The 20,682-nt window shown below is 39.5% G+C and overlaps 1 protein-coding gene across 1 annotated transcript; it reads left to right on the forward strand.

Moving 5' to 3' along the window:
- The first annotated feature begins 5,820 nt into the window (after nucleotides 1–5,820).
- Nucleotides 5,821–15,824, forward strand: pnp5b (purine nucleoside phosphorylase 5b). The gene is made up of 6 exons (XM_037788577.1): nucleotides 5,821–5,975; nucleotides 8,174–8,343; nucleotides 8,489–8,592; nucleotides 10,229–10,404; nucleotides 12,622–12,812; nucleotides 14,820–15,824. Exons 1-6 carry the CDS (start codon nucleotides 5,956–5,958, stop codon nucleotides 15,038–15,040), a joined length of 882 nt encoding a protein of 293 aa, XP_037644505.1. The 5' UTR covers nucleotides 5,821–5,955; the 3' UTR covers nucleotides 15,041–15,824.
- The last annotated feature ends 4,858 nt before the right edge of the window (nucleotides 15,825–20,682 follow it).

The raw sequence follows: 20,682 nt of genomic DNA on the forward strand, positions 1-20,682 counted from the left end.
TTTCAATTGTTGCAGAAAACTGATTTTATGACTCTTGTTGATTTCAAAGATGCGTTGAAGCTGATTAGATCAGATGTCAGAAGATCACAGGCATGACCTGAGAAAAACACGAAAACCAAATAAAAGGAGCATGGACTTTAAAACAGATGAGTCGTGACTTCACTTGATCTTGAGCCTTTTGATTTGGAAGTACTTGATACCTTCCCTCAGGCCCAAAGATTATGTTATTTAAAAAATATGCCAGGAATTAATTAATTTCCTTTCATTTCCTGAATCAAGTTATATTCCGGCAAGTCGATTTACCGTAACACTTAATTCCCCAGATCTTTTTTTATGATTAAGTTCAGGCACACTTGTTTTAACAAACTTTGTTTAACAAATAAATACACATTTTAAAAAACATTCATGATTTTTGTAAATTTAATATATTATATATATATATATATATATATATATATATACTGTATATTACCCTGTTGTTAAAATGGCATTACATTTGGTGAAGAGCACATTATATGACTTGTTTAGGACTCGAAACTCAAAGTTTAGAATTTGGGACTTGACTCAGAACTTGTCTGTCTTGACTTGTGACTTGAGTTCAAAGAGACTTGTGACTTGCAAAACAATGACTTGGTCCCACCTCTGATCATCAGAGAGCAGGACAATGTGCAGGAAAGAAAAGGAAATAAAATAAAATACAGCAATAAGAATGTACAAGTAACATGAAACAGATGATTAAAAAAAGGCTTAAAAGATGTCTGGAGTGTTTGAATGATGTTTCTCAGATCCACTAGGACACTCCAAGCTGCAGTGTGCAGTATGAGCTGTACTAATAAAGTAACAGTAATAATATAGTATACAGTATATGGAGATGTGGTTTAGTAGCAGGACAGCTGGCCAGTGGAGACAAACATGAACTTCTTCCTGAGGGCAAAATGAGCTGTTGTACCACAAAGTGATGTAGAAATGACACACTGCTAAGAAACAAAAGCTTGTGCTTTGTTTTAGTTATTTTATCAATGCAAAACTCTTCCACCTCTAATTTGTGTGCAGGGATAGAGCAGCAGGGTGAGAGCTGCAGGGTGAGAGCAGCAGGCTCTGGTTAGCGCTCCAGTATGAAGGGTCCGACAACTGTGTGAATACAAATCAGCAGTTACATAACAGTTTGTAACCAGAACACTGGCTGCTCTGTGCTGCTGTGACAGCAGGTACACGAAACAAAACACACACACACACACATACTGTATACGTACATGCCTGTGGTGAAAAGTAATTACATTTAGTAACATTCACTCAAGTACTGTACTTATACGATTTAAGGTATTTATACCATACTCCACTGAGTAGATTAAACAACCAAACAGTATATGAAGCTGTTAAAATTAGCTCCACTCAGCCAGCATCACTAATAATGATCCATAATATAATGCTATGATCATTCTGCAGGCATAATATATTTTTTATACTTTTTGGCTGCTAATACTTGCAATTTTTTTAATGCAGGGATTTATTTTTTTTTTACTTATGATGTGAATATTCTTTCACCAAAAACAGTCTGTCTGCCTTAATGCCAAAACTTTGATCAAGAGTTTAAAACATCGCAATAAATATTACTATTTAATTCAGTGTGGTTGATGATTGTATCTGAAGGATGATTCGTGGTGATTTTGACGAACCTTTCAGCCTTTCATTATCACCACCATCCAGTCATAATTCCCACATGATCAATACTTTGAACACCAGATTTCCATGTCATTTGCTGCAAACATTCATGATCTCAAAAGGATAAATCCTGACGTCGTTAGTAACTTCCATGTCTATTTGTCCAGCACCACCATCAGGCTAAAAAATACTAAACGAGCTATGCATGAGCACAAACCCAATGCCCAGTATTGAACCTACACTCAGTATGTCTCATAACCTAAGAGGCCGACGACAAATCTGTTGAACACTTCCACACTCCAAAGGGAGCGAAACATTTTTGTTTTAATGAAACCCTGCTCTTTTCTCCAGCAGCACCCTCAGGCCCCTCAACTGCATCTTACGATCTAATTATTGTGTCTTTAAGTGCTAGAAGGGGTAATCATGTATGGCGTGTCTTGTTAACTTCTCTGTACTTTTGCCGCTCACATACACACTGGGACACATTCCACTCTGGGATTCAAGCTCACTCGCCGAAGGGTGCTGTAAATTATGTGTTTGTCGGTTTAATCAGTGCTGGAGGAAGTATTCAAGTCCTTTACTAAGTAAAAGCATCAATACCATGCTATGAAACTTCCACTACAAGTAAAATTCCTGCATTCAAAACCTTACTTTAGTAAAAGCTTGTAAATAATATCAGCTAAATTTAATTATAAATTAGTATGAAAAGTAAAAGTATTCATTGTGCAGTGAAATGTTCCCTTAGTGGGGCAGCTAAGCTGAAATATGTGTAACAATTGTGCATTTTGCGATAAAAGCAACACATTTGGCACAGATGTAGGTTTATATGTTATGAAAAGATATAGATATCGGGGCGCTGAAAATTTGGCCCCTGGGGGCCGTGGCAGCCATTTTTCAAAATGGTCGCCAAATAGGCGCTAAATATTCCAAAATGTTGCAGAAAACTGATTTTATGATTTGTTGATTTCAAAGATGTATTGAAGCTGATTAGATCAGATGTCAGAAGATCACAGACATGTTTTTTTCCCCTCTTTAGTTTTTTAAGAGTGCTTTTTAAAAGCTTTTAACCTGAGAAAAACACAAAAAAACAAATAAAAGGAGCATGGTCACCTCAGGGTCAAACTCCCCCCCCCCTTGCCTCCATCATAGAATGACACCAATTACCCTTCAGAACAGCAAGATCCTCAGCTTGCTATCGGTGCATTTATCTTTTCATTAGCAGTAAAATTGACAGAGATATCGTTGGATACATTTCTTGGTTGCCAGTAACCTCTAATCACAGTTAAAGCGATACTGAACTTTGGTAGATCTTTGGGTTGCATTGCTAACTAGCCGTGATATATGCCCAACTAAAGGAGAAAAGCGTCATCAATTGCTCCTGTGCTCCTGTGAGTGGATTACGGTTTATTATGCTTTTTACTCTCTCTCTATTCACTCCCGTTGCTAGCGAAACAGGCCGCTAAGGTTGCTTTCACACATAACCCGTTTGGTTTGGTTAAAACATACTCAGGTCTGTTTGCCCGGTTAGTATGGTTTGTTTGGGCTGGTGTAAAAGCTCATTTGAACTCTGGTCCACCTGAGATGGTGGGTCTCGGTCCGCTTCCAAGCGGACTCTGGTGCGGATCCTTTCTGGTGTGAAAGCAAGCGAACCAACCACCAGCAGATATGTGATTTTAGCATGATTTCAAAAGCTAAACTACTAATAAATCCATCTGCTGATGGTGAAATCTGTTCAGGAAGTGATCTTATTGATCTGTATTTAACGTCATGTATAGAAGCACGTCAGCTGTTAAAACTGCTGTGCTTGTATCTGACTCGGTGAACTCTGTGTCAGGTCATTAACTCCATTAAAAAGGGTGTGACAGCGATTACACAGTAATATGCTTCTGTGCACTCCCAGACGTTTGCACTATGCATTCGCATGAGTCATCTGAAAGCGCCCGAAGGGGTTTTTGTACAGTCCTATCTCTACTATTATTCATCGTAACATTTGCAGTCTAATAATACTAATAATGCTTATAATCAGTTATTAATCAAAGGACATAAATATACACATCGGAATCATTAAAGTTATGCATAAACTTATGTCAGTCACAGGAATTGGATTTCCCCACGTGGATCCTGATGATGCAGGATGACAAACAGTATAACTCCATGTTTACTCCTCTGGTTGGTTTGTAGTCAGTGTGAACAGGAACCGGACCAGAACTAAAATGCAACAATATATAACTTTTTTTCACTTGGTCCAGACCAAATGAACCCAACTACAGGTGTGAAGACACCTTTAATCACACGTGAACAAAGGGGATTCTGCTGACATCTAAATAACAAGTTCTGTAGTCCCTTTGATTTGAATTTGATGATAATGAACTGTAAAATGTGGAATATCGTGGAATTTGCCAAAATGTGGATACAAGTGATAAAAATCAGGCTTTTCCCGGACATAATAAGTGTTTTTTCAAAGCGTCCGAGTCAACTGAACAGAAAAAAAAACTATGCTGCTTTGATTTGGTGTCCTTTACGGGCACGCTGCTTCTGTCCTCTGCTCTCTGTGCTGGTGTTTCATCGAGAGCCGGGCTCAGCTCCTCCTCCACACACACACGCACGCACACACACACACACGCACACACACACACTGGACAGGAAGGGGATGACAAATGATAATCTGCAAAGTAACTAATGTTGGCTGAATGTGTAATGTAGTGGAGTAAAAAAGTACAATATTTGTAAATGTGGTGAAGTAGAAGTATGGCATAAAGTGGAAATACTTGAGTGCAAGTACCTTGAAATTGTACAATGTACTTAGCTACATCCCACCTCTGGGTTTTACGAAACCAGATGTCTAATCATCAGCTTGGCCCTGCTGTGATTACTACTTCCACGCCTACAACCATACATTTTGTTGTCCTTCTTCTTCCAGCCAGAGAAGGACAGACTACTCTAACAACATATGAATATGAATGATGATAAACTGATAATTTGTTGAGTAGAGGAGTAATTTGCCTTCAAACTTGGTTGTTTGAATGATTGTTCTTTTTGTAATCCATCGAGGTAATACAGTTATTTCTGTAGAAATATGATTACAGGGAATTCTGTGTCATTGAAACTAGAAAAAAATGGGAAAAAAGTAAATTTGTCATTTTTAACTAACATTTTTCTTTCAATATTGTCCGAAATGCACTGCTTGCTTGAGTTTTTCTTTCTCCCCCTACTTTTTATTAAAAAAATTACACAGGTCTATTATCCAGAAAGCTGGCTAAGAAATATGTTTTCATCTAATAAATCATTAGGAAACTTAGTGAATCACCAGATATGATGATCAAACTGATTTTTAAGTTCTGTTGTGAGTCTGCAGCAGGATGATTGCATCAGCATCAAAAGCAGCACGACCACGTTGTGAGTGGGAAAAAATGATGCGGCATGCTGCTTCAAGTACTGTCGGAAATTCTACAGTTAATACACTTAAGTCGTCACGTAGCTGCATAATGAAATAAAGATGGTCACAAAACTAACAAGCCTGGAAGGATTATAGTGGGACACAATGATTGATGATAATGAATTGATGAATGAATGAATCAAATCAGAATTGTAATTCTGTTTTGATTTATAAATAAAAGAAGTCTCTTAAAAGGGACAAATTGATGATTTTGATCATTTGAATTCAATTAAATTTGAGGCACAGTCTACAGATTTACTGAGGGGTTTTGAGCTATGAGTAAAATGTGTGTTTCTCAATCGAAATTATTTCAAACTGCATATTTTGCTTATTTTATTTTTGCATATTTAATTGGGAACTCGTCTGTTTGCATTTACATGACAGATCCTGTCTTTTATCTGTTGTTTTATTATTTAATTTTATTCTATTTTGATTGTATCTTTTTTTTTTTTAGGGGTTGTTTTGAATGTCATTCTAATGATTTTCCTTGCCTATGTAAAGCACTTTGAATTATCTCTGTGTTTGAAATGTGCTATATAAATAAAGATGCCTTGCCTTTTAAATACTACCTTATTATTTTAGTCATAATTTCCGTCTGGACGTATTCTTGACTTGATTTGTGGGGATCTCCTGAACGCATCATTGGTTGGTGGAGTACATCAGAAGCGCGTCTGAACAACGCCTGCGTCTCCACCAATCAGAGGCTCTGTCCGGCTGTGACGTGAGGGGGATGTGGCGGCCCTGTTGTGAATGGGGGTGTAGGCTACACCTAAAAACCGGTTCCTCCATCAGGAAACATTGAGAGACTCAATTTAACACGGAACAACCTGTCGACTCTTCCTGCATCACTTCTCATCATGTCCGAGATTGCGTCTGGGTGAGTAAATGAATATTTATTCTACTAGAATATTATACAATAATCCTATTTCTATTATTTGACTGTGCTGTATGTTGACTTATCGGTCTTAAAGTCATAATAAAGCTGTAATACTGTGGTGAAATACACTTAAATGTAGCCACATTTCACCCACATGATACATCACCAGAGAGACAGATGCGCTCTCATCATCATCAGGATAAAACACATCATTAAACACGAGCTGAGAGGCGCGCGGATGACTGGTCCGGATGCCACGCTCCTGAGAGGATGCTGCTTATTGTAATATGCTGTCTTATTATGGACCACGAGGAGGAAGAGACGCTCCAAGCACTACTACAACAAAACGCGCTTCTCTCTAATCCGTCAATTAACGCGCGGGACACTTAACGCTCCCTGATGGGACGGAAAAACCCCACTTGGCTCGTGCGCTCCGCCGTTACGTCACTTCTATAAACCCACTGACCCTTTTTGAGTCAGAGGTGGTTTTCCGTTCTGCTGCTGCTGCCACTCTTATATATCCACATGTGCCGAGTGGCTAAGCCATATTCATGGCTTTACGCGCAAAGAGCCACAACAAAACTTTTTTTTGGAATAAATGCCAGGAGACAAAGTGGGATGACAGACTATACTGAAAAAAGTTCAAAATAAGATAAAAAATATAAACTGAGAAGTTTAACTAAAATATCATGATGATAAAAATTGAATTACTGATATGAAACAGAATTTTTTTTTCTTTTAGCAGTGGTGGAAGTACACTATTTTGAGTATTTCCATTGTATGCAACAGTTCTATCACACACATCATGTTCTTATAGGTGCAACATTTATGATGCACTCAATATTAAACCTGCAGTAGGCAGAATGTTTTTGGCATCATTGGGCAAAAATTCCATAATACCTTTCAGCATATTGTAATTCAAGTTTGCTGAGAGAAAACTAGACTTCTGCACCTCCTCTTGGCTCTGATTTCAGGCTTTAAAAAATCTAGCCTGTGACGGGAGACTTTGACCAATCACAGGTCATTTCAGATTGAGAGAGCGTTCCTATTGGCTGTTCATCCAACAGAGGCAGCTGTCAATATGGCCTACTGCAATTTTCAAATCACAGGAGATGCAATATTTGTTAAAGGCGAAATGTGTGTGAAAATACCCTTTGAAATGAAATATTGTGGTACTGCAGAGATGTCCTGGACTACACATCATATTATACAGACATCTGTAACATGCATGATGTAGAGATGATTTCTGTCACAAGAAAACATCTTTGTTTTGGCACAGATCCCCGCACAAATCACACCATAATCATTTAAATATGTTTTTCAATGAAAATGAGAATAATGCTGTAAAAATTATCATTCCCTCTAATATTACAATCAGTCAAAATAATCGCAATAGGATATTTTTTCAAAATCATTCAGCCCTAGTGTCTTTTTTTTTTTGACTGTGCATTAGCAAAAGAAAAAGCAGTTTTGTGTCTGAGGATTAATAAAGTTGTTAATAACGGTTAAAAGTTATCTGTATAAAAGAGTCCAGGTTGGATTAACAGACTAAGGTAAAAGGGAAGGAGAGTCATCACGTACACAGAAATATAAAATGATGTGTGCTTGAGAAATACTGCAGACTGTATTCATCATCGAGGTCCTGTGTTTCAATCACTTAAACATGACGCATTGTTTGCGCAATAAAGCCGCTCAAACCTTTTAACACCAGAAACACAACAGGACATAATGTGCCTGTGTGTGTGTGTACTTGTGTGTTTGCATAAGTATTACTCAAAGCCAGGAAAGATATTCATTTCAGTGCAGTGACTGTACAGGATGCCCCCGTCTCCCAAATGCCTTGTGTTAAATCCTGTTTACTTCCTTTAAACTGAACGCAGCATGACTATGCACACTGAGAGAGGAAATGAGTTCATCACTGTGTCGCAGCATCTTAAAATGTCTCTTAAAATGAATATTGTCTCATCAGACGGTATAGTTCACTATATGTTGATTAGGCTTTGTGTGTTAATGAATTTTAAATAGTAGAAATAAGAAAAAGAACAAAAAATACCTCAACCCATCCAACGCCTGACGGACAATTTAAAATGCCTGTAGGCCAGTGTGTCTGCATACTTTTGGCCATGTAGTGTGTTTGATCATTACAGAAAGTAAACTTTGTTGATACAATACGTGACTGATCTTTGTTTGTCTTGCAGTGAAAGCTATGAGGAGTGTCGGACCACAGCTGACTGGCTGCTGTCCAACACGCAGGTGCGTCCCTCCGTGGGAATCGTGTGCGGTTCTGGTATGGGGGGGCTGGCTGGGATGCTGAAGGACCCTCAGGTCTTCAAATACAGCGACATTCCCAACTTCCCCCGGAGCACAGGTATGCACAGCCTGCAGCTGTCCGGAAAAACACAGCTGGTCATTTATGTGTTTGTGCATGTTTGTTGGCTCTAATGCACTGGGTGGCTAACTAAGTGTGTGTGTGTGTGTGTGTGTGTGTGTGTGTGTGTGTGTGTGTGTTGCAGTGCATGGTCACGCTGGCCGGCTGGTGTTTGGAACACTTAAAGGGAAGCCGTGTGTTTGCATGCAGGGCAGGTTCCACCTGTATGAGGGCTACCCTATCCAGAAGGTGAGTACAGATCTTAAAAAAGCATAGGTAGAGGTTGTTAAAGATTAGCAGTGGGGAAAAGTACTCTGATCTTTTACTTAAGTAAAAGTACTAATGCCACGATGTGTAAATAATCCATTACGAGGAAAAGTCATTCATTTAAAATGACTTAATACTACTACTAATAATAATACATTTTACTTATAGAGTGCTTTTCATGAAACTCAGAGACACTTTACACAGTTAAAATTATACTTAGTTTATTTATTATTATATTTATTTATTTTATTATTATTATTATTATTATTATATTATATATAATTATATTGTGAAGTTATTATATTGTGAGTTTAAAAGTGTTCTAGTAGAAACCCAAAATACCCAAAAAGTATGAACCTGAAAATGAGCATAATAGGTGCTCTTTAAGTAGAATACTTTGGTAAAAGTACTTAGTTACTTTCCACCACTGAAGGCAAATGCAGACTACATGACTTTTGTTATTATTTGCCTGTCCCAGACAATCTTTTAGATCTGAGACAGAAGTCCTTGAGTCTGCACGAAATCAGTGTCAATCAGTGTTTCCATGAACAGTTGTTTGGCTCAAGAGATTCCGAGACATGTCTCAACCTTGTTGTGAGATGTGTCTCAGACACTACAACATTTTTGATTTTATCATAGCCAAAAACAAGATTCTGAAGAAGTTTCTGCTTGTGTGAACTGGAGACTGTTCTTAATATCCTAGTATCAATATGAACGTTGGTAGAGCCGATAACCATTAGCAAGAATGGTTTGTATTTTTTTTTTTCATGCTGATCAATAAGATCTTTAAAGACTTTTTTCTGTTTACGATATATATCCTAAATATAATATATTTTGACTTATTTGCCTCTGAGACTTCTGCCACAACTCTAAGAAATTGGAGATAAATTCAATTTAGTTTGTGCTGCTGAAAGCATATTAAAAAGTGGCATTTCCACTCAACAGCTGCCAACGTTACTCTGAATAATCCACAGACTGACACTGGGCACAGTTTTCAGTTGGATGCTTTCTTTGGTAGAAAGTCGCTTTCATGCAGACTGTCCACAGAGAGCTTTGTAGGGTGACATTTAACATTGTTTCTGGAGAGACACACAGCTGCTGAGTGTTTCAGATGTAAATCTGGTAGATTTCTCAGGCACAGACTTCAGATACAGAGCTCTCAAAAAACAAACTACGTGGCTAGTAGTGAGTGTGTATTGCGTCTAGTGTAGGTTTTTATTTATTCAGCTGTTGTCTGATCACTGTCTGCAGAGTTGTATGTTCGATAAGAAGCTTCCTGTTTATTCACGTTGTGAAAACAAGCTCAGACAGGTTACCTAACGCCTTAAACGGTCGTTATCATATTAGTGGCATTATATAATACTCTGCATACGGTCAACCACTTGACGTGCAGATTAGGTAACGGGATGTTCTCTCTCAAAACATTTTGGGGAACACACATCTTGCATTTCTTTCCCTTTTTTTCTTTGTGCCGTGCAAGGTTTGAACAACTGGCATGCAAGTGTTTCATACATTTTCGCATGATTACAACCCTAACTCTAGTTAATCTTTTCATCCTATTTGGGATTGTGAGTGCAATAATAATAATATTAATAACACATTGCCTTGTGTACTCCAGATCACGCTGCCCATGCGTGTCTTCAAGCTGATGGGTGTGGAGACGATCATCCTGACCAACGCAGCCGGAGGCCTCAACCAGGACTACAAAGTGGGCGACGTCATGATCCTCAAGGACCACATCAACATGCCGGGGTTCGCTGGAAACAACCCGCTGGCCGGACCAAATGATGACAGGTGGGTGGAGGAAAGGGAGAGAGGGATCCATGGATGGATGTTTCTATGAGGGCAGACACTGTTTTTGTTTTGGAGCTGCTTATGGTTAATATTTTACATTCAAATTTGACATGTTTTAAAGGAACAGTGTGTAACATTTTGGGGATCTATTAGCAGAAATGGAATATAGTGTTCATAACTATGTTTTTTTTAGTGTATGATCAACTGAAACTAAGAATCCTTGTTTTCGTTAGCTTAGAATGAGCCCTTCATATCTTCATAAGGAGCGGGTCCTTTTCACAGAGTCCACCATGTTGCTCCGCCATGTTTCTACAGTAGCCCAGAACGGACAAACCAAATACTGGCTCTAAAGAGAGCCTTTCATGTTTTTATGGTACCTGAAGGCCACCGTAGTTCTCCGACACACTTGTGAAACTGCGGTAACGCGAGCTGCAGAGTGTTAAACCGTGGTACCGCCAGCAGGCGTCTGACTTCCGTTGCTCCTAAAGTAGTGTTATAATGGTAAGGATGGCTTCTGAGCAAAGTGAACAGTGTTACCATGGTTTTGCACTCTGCAGCTCACGTTACCGCAGTTTCACAAGTGTGTCGTAGAACTACGGTGGCCTTCATGTAACATAAAAAAACGTGAAAGGCTCTCTCTAGAGCCAGTGTTTACCGCAGTCTTGGAAAGGGAGGAGTGAGCGGAGGGGTACTCACTTGGTTGCAATCTGCAACTACACCATTAGGTGCCACCAAATCCTACACACTGTACCTGTACAGTTTTTTCGTATTTGATTTGACTCAATTCTTGAATGATTCTCAAACCGAAAAACAATTATATATATATACAGTATTATAGCCTAAAGTATTGACTTTTCCCAGTAAACTTTTACCTGCTGTTGAAATGGGAATCTAAACAGCTCAGTGCGCAACACAACAGCCTCCAGCTAGACCTAACTGCCATTCTGGTATAGTAGAGAAAACAGTCACTGTCAACCAAAAAAAAGTAGAACAAAACAGAATTTCCAGGGTTGACTGGTGAAAAAACATCTAAACATTTTGACCAGTACGGCTCACACAATGACAAAACAACTTTCCATTGTGGTGGCATTGGCCAATTGACAGACACAATAACTGGGTTTTGAAGTATGAATGAAGTGTTTTGGGTGAGTTACTACCTTTTGCAAACATGTAATAGAGTTGTGATGTCAAACAGTTGTTACAATTACAGTTTAGAGAGTGTCCAGACTGTTTCAAAAAATGAGCCAAAGCGATTGAGAAAAAACATAATGCTTAAATCAACCAGTGTTTCCTGTCAATAGCATAACTTTGTCACAGTGGAAAAGCTCAACCATCATGCAACACGCTGAAACATAGACTCCTCACAGTTTTTCATGCTGAATGACTTATTTCTAAGAAATGTATGAGCACATCTCTGGTTAACACCAGATTTGCAGATTTTGGTGCTTTTGTGTGATACTTTGTGGTGAAACTCAGTTTTACAGATCTGTCGATTAAATCAACTAATTGATTAATCGTATGAGTGTTAGTTGACTAAAAATTTCTTTGGTCGACGACAGCCCTAGCTGGAAGATTTCAAATTATACATTTTAAAAAACAATTTATCGTCAGCCCAAAGAGGCCAAGAAGTCATTTTTTTCTGAATTTCCCCTCTGGAGATCAAGAAAAGGTCAGTTATTTTTCTAGCGATTTCAAGCAAGCAGTCGCGTCTCATTCACTGTTCAAATGACTCAGCTGTACCCAGTTTTCCCCTCCCCCACCAGATTTTATTTGCATTTTTCCAGCCTCCCACACAAAACTGCCCCACTTCAGCTCTGGAGCGACAATAAGCTGATGTCAGTGTCAACAAAAGGATTTATTGTTCTCGAAGGCCAGCGGCTTTAACGCAAAACTCTTTAACATGACCTCCAGCCTAAGAGCAGAACTCTGTGTAATAACAGAGCATCAATGCAGGAAACAGACAACTTTTTACTCCGTTTTCTTGCAACCACAAACTGCAGGAGTGACCTGCTGACCTATCTGTTGACATTACAAATTTTCCATGCCCAGTGTTCACAAGTACAGCCTTACGCTGTTCTCATGAGGATATTAACCAATCTCAGAAACTTGGTGTGTTGCTTTAATGTTACCTGAGTCATGTGGGGGAATTTCATCACTGAATGGCTTAGTTGTGTGGATTCCTACAGTTGAGTCAACACCGTCCTCCTCACTTTTTAGGTTTGGCGTCCGCTTCCCCTGCATGTCTGACGCCTACGACCGCGAGCTGCGGCAGTTGGCCCAAGATGTGGCATCAGAGCTGGGCTACAGCGACTTCCTGCGAGAGGGAGTGTACTGCGTCCTGGGAGGTCCCTCCTTCGAGACCATCGCCGAGTGTCGCATGATCCACATGATGGGCGCTGATGCTGTTGGTGAGTGTCAAGTCTCCCTCACGCACACACACACACACACACACAAAATATACAACTACACACTTCACCTCAACTCTAAATGTATCCCTAAAACCAAGACTTAATCTCAAGGTGTACATGCGGCTCGTCACAAGAAAAGTGACTAACACATAAAAAGACATGTGTCACAGGATGAGCCATTCAAAACTTCACTTTTTAAGCAACTTTAAAGTTTTTATATCACAACCCCACTGCTGAGGAAGGATGCTTTCATAAGAAATCAAAGCTACCATAAATTATAAATATTTATTACACGGCTGTGTTGAATATTCGATTCTGATTGGTCAATCACGGCGTTCTGTGGTCTGTAATTTCTCTATAATAGACCGTTGCTATGTATAACAGACCGTTGCTATGGGCGCAGCTCTGATGTCGGACTCTGGCGGACCGTTTTTGTGTTAAAATATTGATTTCTTAAGTAAGTTGCCATGTAATAAGCGGGATAATGTACAGCGAGAGACCCCTCCGCGCAGCATCACCCTGTCGGGGATACTCTCACAACAATGACCGGCTCGCTGTACATTATCCCTTCCATGCGTTACAAAGTACATCTAAATTGTAAGAAAATCTTTGTACATTTCTAGTATTTAGTATTTAGATAAGTTGACCAGTCCCAATGAATCGCATGTTGACTTCTTGATCAAATTTATTCTTATTTATTATTTTTAGATTATTTATTTAAAGGGACTATTTGTAACTTTCAGAAATGCTTCTTAACAGCGACACCTGTGGCCGTGAAATCAACGAAAGTCAGCGTCGGGCTCGCGCTTGCTCGCTCTCAATATACCTGAACGAGCATCGCTCAAAACAGTGAGGCGACACACGTCAGCTAAAACCACAATATCACTCTATATTTCAGCTGCTTGGCAGTAATGTTAGCTGACCAGACGAAGGTCTCTCCATGAACATGATTTAGATCTGATCCTAGTGTTGGCTTTTCCTGCCTAAGTGCAGGCTGAGGCAGCGGGGCTCTGCAGCATGTCTCCTCTGCTCTCTCCGCCCGCAGCCGGAGAGAGCAGAGGAGACACCGGCACCCGGTCGGTAACGAGAAGACAACGTAACTCTCTGCACAGTTCAGTCACTTCACAAGACACGGAAAGCCTCTGTTGGTCTGGAGGAGCTGCAGCAGTTATTTCTGCACAAACGTCCCCTGTGCATTCACTAGATATTCTCAGAGCTAAACTAACTCTTCTGCAGTGAGGAGTGAGCGCGCGTTCACGTCTAGAGGTGGAGCGAGCTGAGCTGTCTGAGTGAAGGAGAGCAGGCAGAGGAGGAGGGTACAGCGGCTACACGCGAACGCGCATATGCGAGCGCGCATGTGTGACGACCCGCTACATTTATGCGCGTACAAAGTTACAAATAGTCCCTTTAAATGTATATATAGAATTATAATTATTTATTTTATTTATACATTTTTTTTACATTTATTATTTGAATGTTTTTTAGTTTAATTATTTTTAAAGTTCAAGAAAATCCACCGATAAAAAACTTCTTCTCTTTTTTTATGTTTAATAAATGCATGACGTTTCCAAAGCCAATGAGTTGTCATCTTAAAGGTGCTATCGATAACATTGATAACATTCAGCTACTAGATGTCACACCGTGTTAGAAGTGGGAACCAAACGTCAGATATCTTCCACAGAGATAAACAAAACATTAATTTTTTAAATGATTAAGTCACAATCAAAATATTTTTTTTTCGGAAAAGCCATACTTTTATTTGGCACCTTTCTGCAAGCTCTATGGATGTATTAATTTTTAAAAATGATTTGTCGACATAAAATGTTATCAATAAGACCTTTAAATAATGTCAATATTGACCAAAATAATAGTGATTATGATTTTTGCCATAATCGAGCAGCCCTAGTGTGTCGTGCTGGATAACTAACAGGGAGACTGAAACTAACATTTCAATAACATATTTGCAGCATAACTTCATAACTCACCTCCTCTTTGTCTTTGCTGCAGGGATGAGCACTGCCCACGAGGTAATCGTTGCCCGCCACGCCGGGATGCGCTGCTTCGCCATGTCGCTGATCAGCAACCGGGCCGTGATGGACTACGACAGCCAGGAGAAGGCCAACCACGAAGAAGTCCTGGAGACGGGCAGACTGAGGGCCGTGCAGCTGGAGAAGCTGGTGTCCACCATGGTGGCCCGGCTGGAGCACAACAACAACAACTCCTTTTGAACATGCGACTGACTGTACTGGTACCAGGTCAGCTGTCCTGCTTAATCTCTGCGAGACAGCGAGAGGGTTTTTTTTAAACGCTTGTTAGAACGCTCAAAAAAACTGTAGAGTTATAAACTCCCAGACTTGACTTACTACTTGATAAACTAGTTTCTTTGCTTTGTTTCCACACTGGCTGTTACTTTAAGTCTTAAAATCCTGGAAACTCGTCCACTTTTTTTTTTTATACACTCCTCTATCAGCAACGTTTACATTTTTGAGGTGTACAGATGAATGACTTCAGCTCAGTAATCCTCTGACGAATCCCTGCTGCGATATATTATACTGTATTCAGCGGACTGTTTCAGTGAAACAGCATTGTATTGTAATTTCTAAAATAGTAACTTAATAAAATATACATATTTATTGTTTAGTTCTTTCACATTCCCTGATGTCAGTTAACAACTAATATGAATACAGTGATATTCACACTACGCATGTCTTCACGAGATCATGGCTGAAAGGTGGAAAAAATGATTTCATATGGTGATAAAGGTGTAAAATGTTCTTAAATATTTATACTAACTATTACTATTTAAGTGGTGTTTTTATTTTCTTATATCGAGAGTTTGATGAACAGTTGAAGAAAGGGATTACAACCTGCATGGGAAAGTTACCAAAGTATGTAGTTTTAATCTCCTTCCATGTCTTATCACTGTTAGCAGACTGCTTTTAGAGGTACTTTATTAAAAACTGTACAACAGTGGATCTACTTTTACAATAAAATGACTCAACTTGAAAACAATGTGGCTTTATGTGTGCTACTTTTGAAACTAAAAGATCGGATCTTTGTGCTCATTTGTAGTTTGGTTGTTGGTAGGATGTGTGAGACATTTCCCCGACAGATGTGTGGTCTCGAGTGACGCAAAAATCCACCCCCTCAGTCCTGCTATGTCTTTTTTCATTTACAAACTGTCCCCTGACCTGTATCGTCTACTTCTAGTCAAGTTAGTAGTTTTCTAGACTGCATTTTTTTTAAAGCCACCGCAGAAGCAGGGATAACTGGGCAAAGCAGGCAACTGCATGTTTTTGTTTTTTTTGTAGTACATTTGCACATTTGTTTGATGATATTAAGCACTAAAGCAAATCTAAAAGGACACCAGATTTTTACGCATTTTGAGGCCCCGTTTTACTGAGAGGTGTCAAATCTAAATGTGACAATTTTTTATTCACTTGATTATTTTATAACAAAATAATTGACACACTGCAAATCTAGCACCCTTTTCACCAAAGGGGCTGGGGCCCAAGGTTACATATAATGAAACTGGCATAATGTCTGCCATATAAACTGACGCTAATGGGTACTTGAAGGCAATACGGCAATGCACAGAGAGAGGGAGGACCAGGGGGTAATAGGAGCATCCTGGCACTTTCAATAATAATAAAGTATCTATGATGAAAATCATAAAACATCTCTTTGATTCTCAGGACACAAATGATATATTGTTTTGTGCAAACCACTGAAAAAAAGCTTCTCACAAGCTCCCGAGTATCTGTTCGAAATTCACTACAAGGCGAAAAGGGGACATACCATGCTCATTGTCAGGTTCATAGTTGTGTTTTTGGTTTCTACTAAAACATGTTTACATGCTTTAATGTAAAAAAAAACCACATTATTTTTCTCCTCCTGTCTGTCTGAATATACCTGTCTGAAACACTCCGTCTTAGCACCTGTCTCTTTAAGACCCCCTCCTGAAAAAGCCCAGTCTGCTCTGAATGGTTTATGAGAAAAATATGATGCACCTTGTGCTGGAAAAATACAAACATGCTGCACATTCCTAAGGTCATGACAGGTGACACTCATTGCCCTTAAAGCCTATTTCTATTTCGGTGTTGCATACCTAGTCAACGAACTTGTAGCGCCTATTTGAGAACAAGAAACCCTAAATGGACAGAAGTGTCAGTCAGATAGACAATGTGAGATATACGACTTAGCATGCACGCAAGAGTATAAATGTCAAGAAAACGGAGAGACTTAGGGCTCTCAGCCCTGAACATTTATGTTGATGGTTGTTTGCCCACTTGCAAGTGTTTATTAAACCTTCAAAAGACTCTCTCTTGATTTTCAAGTCCTTCTTCACAGAAATTGCCTCCACACACCTTTACAAAGTTAGTTCTCAAGCTGTGGGCGATATATTCTAATGAGCCTTCATGTGACATAGGAAGGGGAGCCAAATCTGAATGGCTTGTTGAATCACATGTTTTCTGATCTAGACAGCCCACAAAAAAACTGACTGGGTTGTCTTATTTCACAGTTTGTGGGTTGGTACGAACTCTAGATACCCAAATGGATGAGCACAAGTACTGAAAAAGTGAGTTTTTCATGATATGTCCCCTTTAAAATTGTTCCTAATTGGACCTAAAGGGCCTTGTCCAAACCATGAAAAACAGCAACAGACCAACGGTACAGGAGACATGGGTGTCCAGATACTTTGGCCATATAACACATACTGTATTAATACAAAATCATGTTTAATGTTTGGTCATTTATCTACAGGAAAAGGAAAAATACACCAAAAAAATGAACAAAATGGGCCAGAAATGCAAACAGTATCACTAAGCTCCGTCTCCTAAAAAGCACAACCTGCTAATTCAATGTAAGCTTCCCAGAGAAAGTACGTCAACAGATAAATCCAGGTGGTGCCCACAGCTGTATTCTGTGAGAGACAACAATATCATGATTGTTGGCATTTTTACTATCTGTTTGTCCTTCACCTTATCAGCCATGTTTACCTTTCCGTTTTTCTTTTCTGTCCACTGACTCCACTGATATAAACATTCCAGTCTACCCTGTTCCTACTTTCTTACCCAAAATATATCCACTACCACTTGTCCCCTTCCTCCTCCTCCTGCTCCTCCTCCTCCTCCTCCAAAAAGAAACATTTTCCATGACGCTCGGGTGCTACTGTTTATGGCCATACAAGGCCGTGAGAATGGCGGGAGCCGTCTGTCTACCCTGCAGCAGGTGTCCGCACAAAATGTGCTGATGCACTGCAGTGTAGCGAAGCAAAGAGTGGCATGGACAGTACGTTCTGTTAGCACACACTGACGTGCTATCAATATATCAAAAAGTCTTCTAGTTCTACAGGTTAGATTGGGCTACAAACACACACACAGATCTCTAAACTCCTAGAGATAAACGCGTTTAAAAATGTGCAAATTATGTTTAACGTGGGATTATGGGTGTAGTATTTTAAAAGTTGCTTATTTAAGCTGACAAATTCAAAGACTTGTTTGACTGTTTGCCACCTCGCATTCGCTTCAACAATCCACCTTTACACATTCTGTTGAGTGTGCACTCACACTTAACTAACACAACTACTATACAATGTTAAATTTAAAAGGTACATTGTGTAGGATTTGGCGGCATATAGTAGTGTGGTTGCAGATTGCAACCAACTGAGTACCCCTCTTCTCTCCTCCCTTTCCAAGACTGCGGTAACGTGAGCCGCCGAGTGCCGTTCACCTCGCTCAGAGGCCATCCTCACCATAGTAACACTACTTTAGGAGCAACGGAAGTCAGACGGCAACTGGCGGTTACCACGGTTTAGCACTCTGCGGCTCACGTTCCCACAGTTTCACAAGCGTGTCGGAGAACTACGGTTGCCTTCTGGTAACGTAAAAACGTGAAAGGCTCTCTCTAGAGTCAATGTTTGTTTTTTTCCGTTCTGGGCTACTGTAGAAACATGGAGGAGAAACATGGCGGACTCCGTGAAGAGGACCCTCTCCCTACGTAGATATGAAGGACTCATTCTAAGCTAACGAAAACACAATGGTTCTTAGTTTCGGGTGATTATACACTAATGAAAACAGTTATGAATATTATATTCCATTTATGCTACAGACTGGCCCTTTAAGTCCTGTATTCTTTTTATTTTTTTTTAAATTGTAGTAAAAAATTTGCAAAAGGAGTGAGGATGAAGCAGTAGGTATGTTTTCCTTGCAAAAAAACACCTGCTGTATTTGAAACAGGAAGGAAAAGACGATGAGTGGACTGAACAAACACTCCTGCAAGAACTCTCAGTGGTCATAAAGGGAAATCATTAACTTCAATTGAACGTTGTCAATTAACGTTGTGAATGTTTGCAGTGAAGCTCCACCGACAAGAAAAAAGTTACTGTACAACTGTCAGACATGAACACTCTGGCACATTTCACTACTGTAGGACATACTGTTCCAGAGCAGGATGTACTTTACTACCTGTGTAACCCTTTCAACACCAAACTAATGCCATGTTGAGCATTATACATTATTAAACTACCTAAACAATGGAGATTATACTTAAAACACAAACCAGAACACAACAAAGACAGAGGAGAAAACAACACTTTCCTATTAATGAAGGGATTGTGTGTCCAGATGAACCAAACAATAGCATAGCACCCCTGCTGACAAAGCTGACTCTTTTTTAACTCTGGTTCCGGACAAACAGGAAGACAATGATCTCTCATCTAAAGGATCTTTAGGCCTGCTACAACCTCTACTAGCATCTCAACTGGAAAAAAAATATACAAAACCACCAAATACTGAGCAGACGGCAACAGGAAGACTAGGGGAATGAATCAGGGATGACATGCAGTACACTACAGTACTGTCCTTACAGCAGTGCTGTGCTGAGAGCCGCTGCCTCTGTTTTTATATTAAAGATAGTCAAACCACAAGCTGGTGTTCCTGTTCAGGCAGCATGCAGAGTCATAGTTCCGTCTCTGCATCGTGGTGTTTTAAAGGATGAGTTACGCTGCCCTCTGGTGTCATTTAATCGACCACAGTCACAAAACTACTGAAGCTGTAATTTGAGTAGTGGTGAAAACAGTTAGTCGATGAGTCCATTGATAGTAGATCAGAAACAATTTTTGATCATCGATTAATCGTCATTTATCCATCAATAATGCCAATCATTCTCAGGAATCCAGCTGTGAGGATGTGCTGCTATTACTGTAACTTGGGGTTTTACGCTGCTGGTCGGAAATAGCAAACACTGTAAAAAGGGCTCTAGAAAATTGTGATGCTTATTTTTTCACCATTTTCTGATATTTTATAGACCAATAAATTAATTATTAAATTATTAAAAATTAATAAAACAATTGTTAGTTTCAGCCTTGTTTCCAAATTACAAAATCAGTTACAGGAACAGACTATGAAAAATTGTTAAGACCTGTGGGCAGAGCATGGGGGTGAAGATCTGATCTGTACCAACTGTACGTGACCAGGCTGATAGCAAAGACAGACAAAGTCTGCCTGGAAACATCCAGACACTCTCCTCTGGCCGCTGATACAGATATCCTAAAATCAGAACCAACTAGAGCTACAACGATTAATCCCGTAGTTGTCAACTATTAAATTAATCAAAATTCCAGCTTCTTAAATGTGAATATTTTCTGGTTTCTATACTCCTCTATGACAGTAAACTGAGTATCTTCGAGTTGTGGACAAAACAAGACATTTGAGGACGCCAGCTCGGGCTTTGGGAAAAACACTGATCGACATTTTTCACCATTTTCTGACATTTTATAGACCAAACAACTAATCGAGAAATCTAGAAAAGAATCAACAGATTAATCGATAAGGAAAATAATCATTAGTTGCAGCCCTAGAACCAACCG

The sequence above is a fragment of the Sebastes umbrosus genome, chromosome 12 (assembly GCF_015220745.1).
Source record: "Sebastes umbrosus isolate fSebUmb1 chromosome 12, fSebUmb1.pri, whole genome shotgun sequence".
Lineage (NCBI taxonomy): Eukaryota > Metazoa > Chordata > Actinopteri > Perciformes > Sebastidae > Sebastes > Sebastes umbrosus.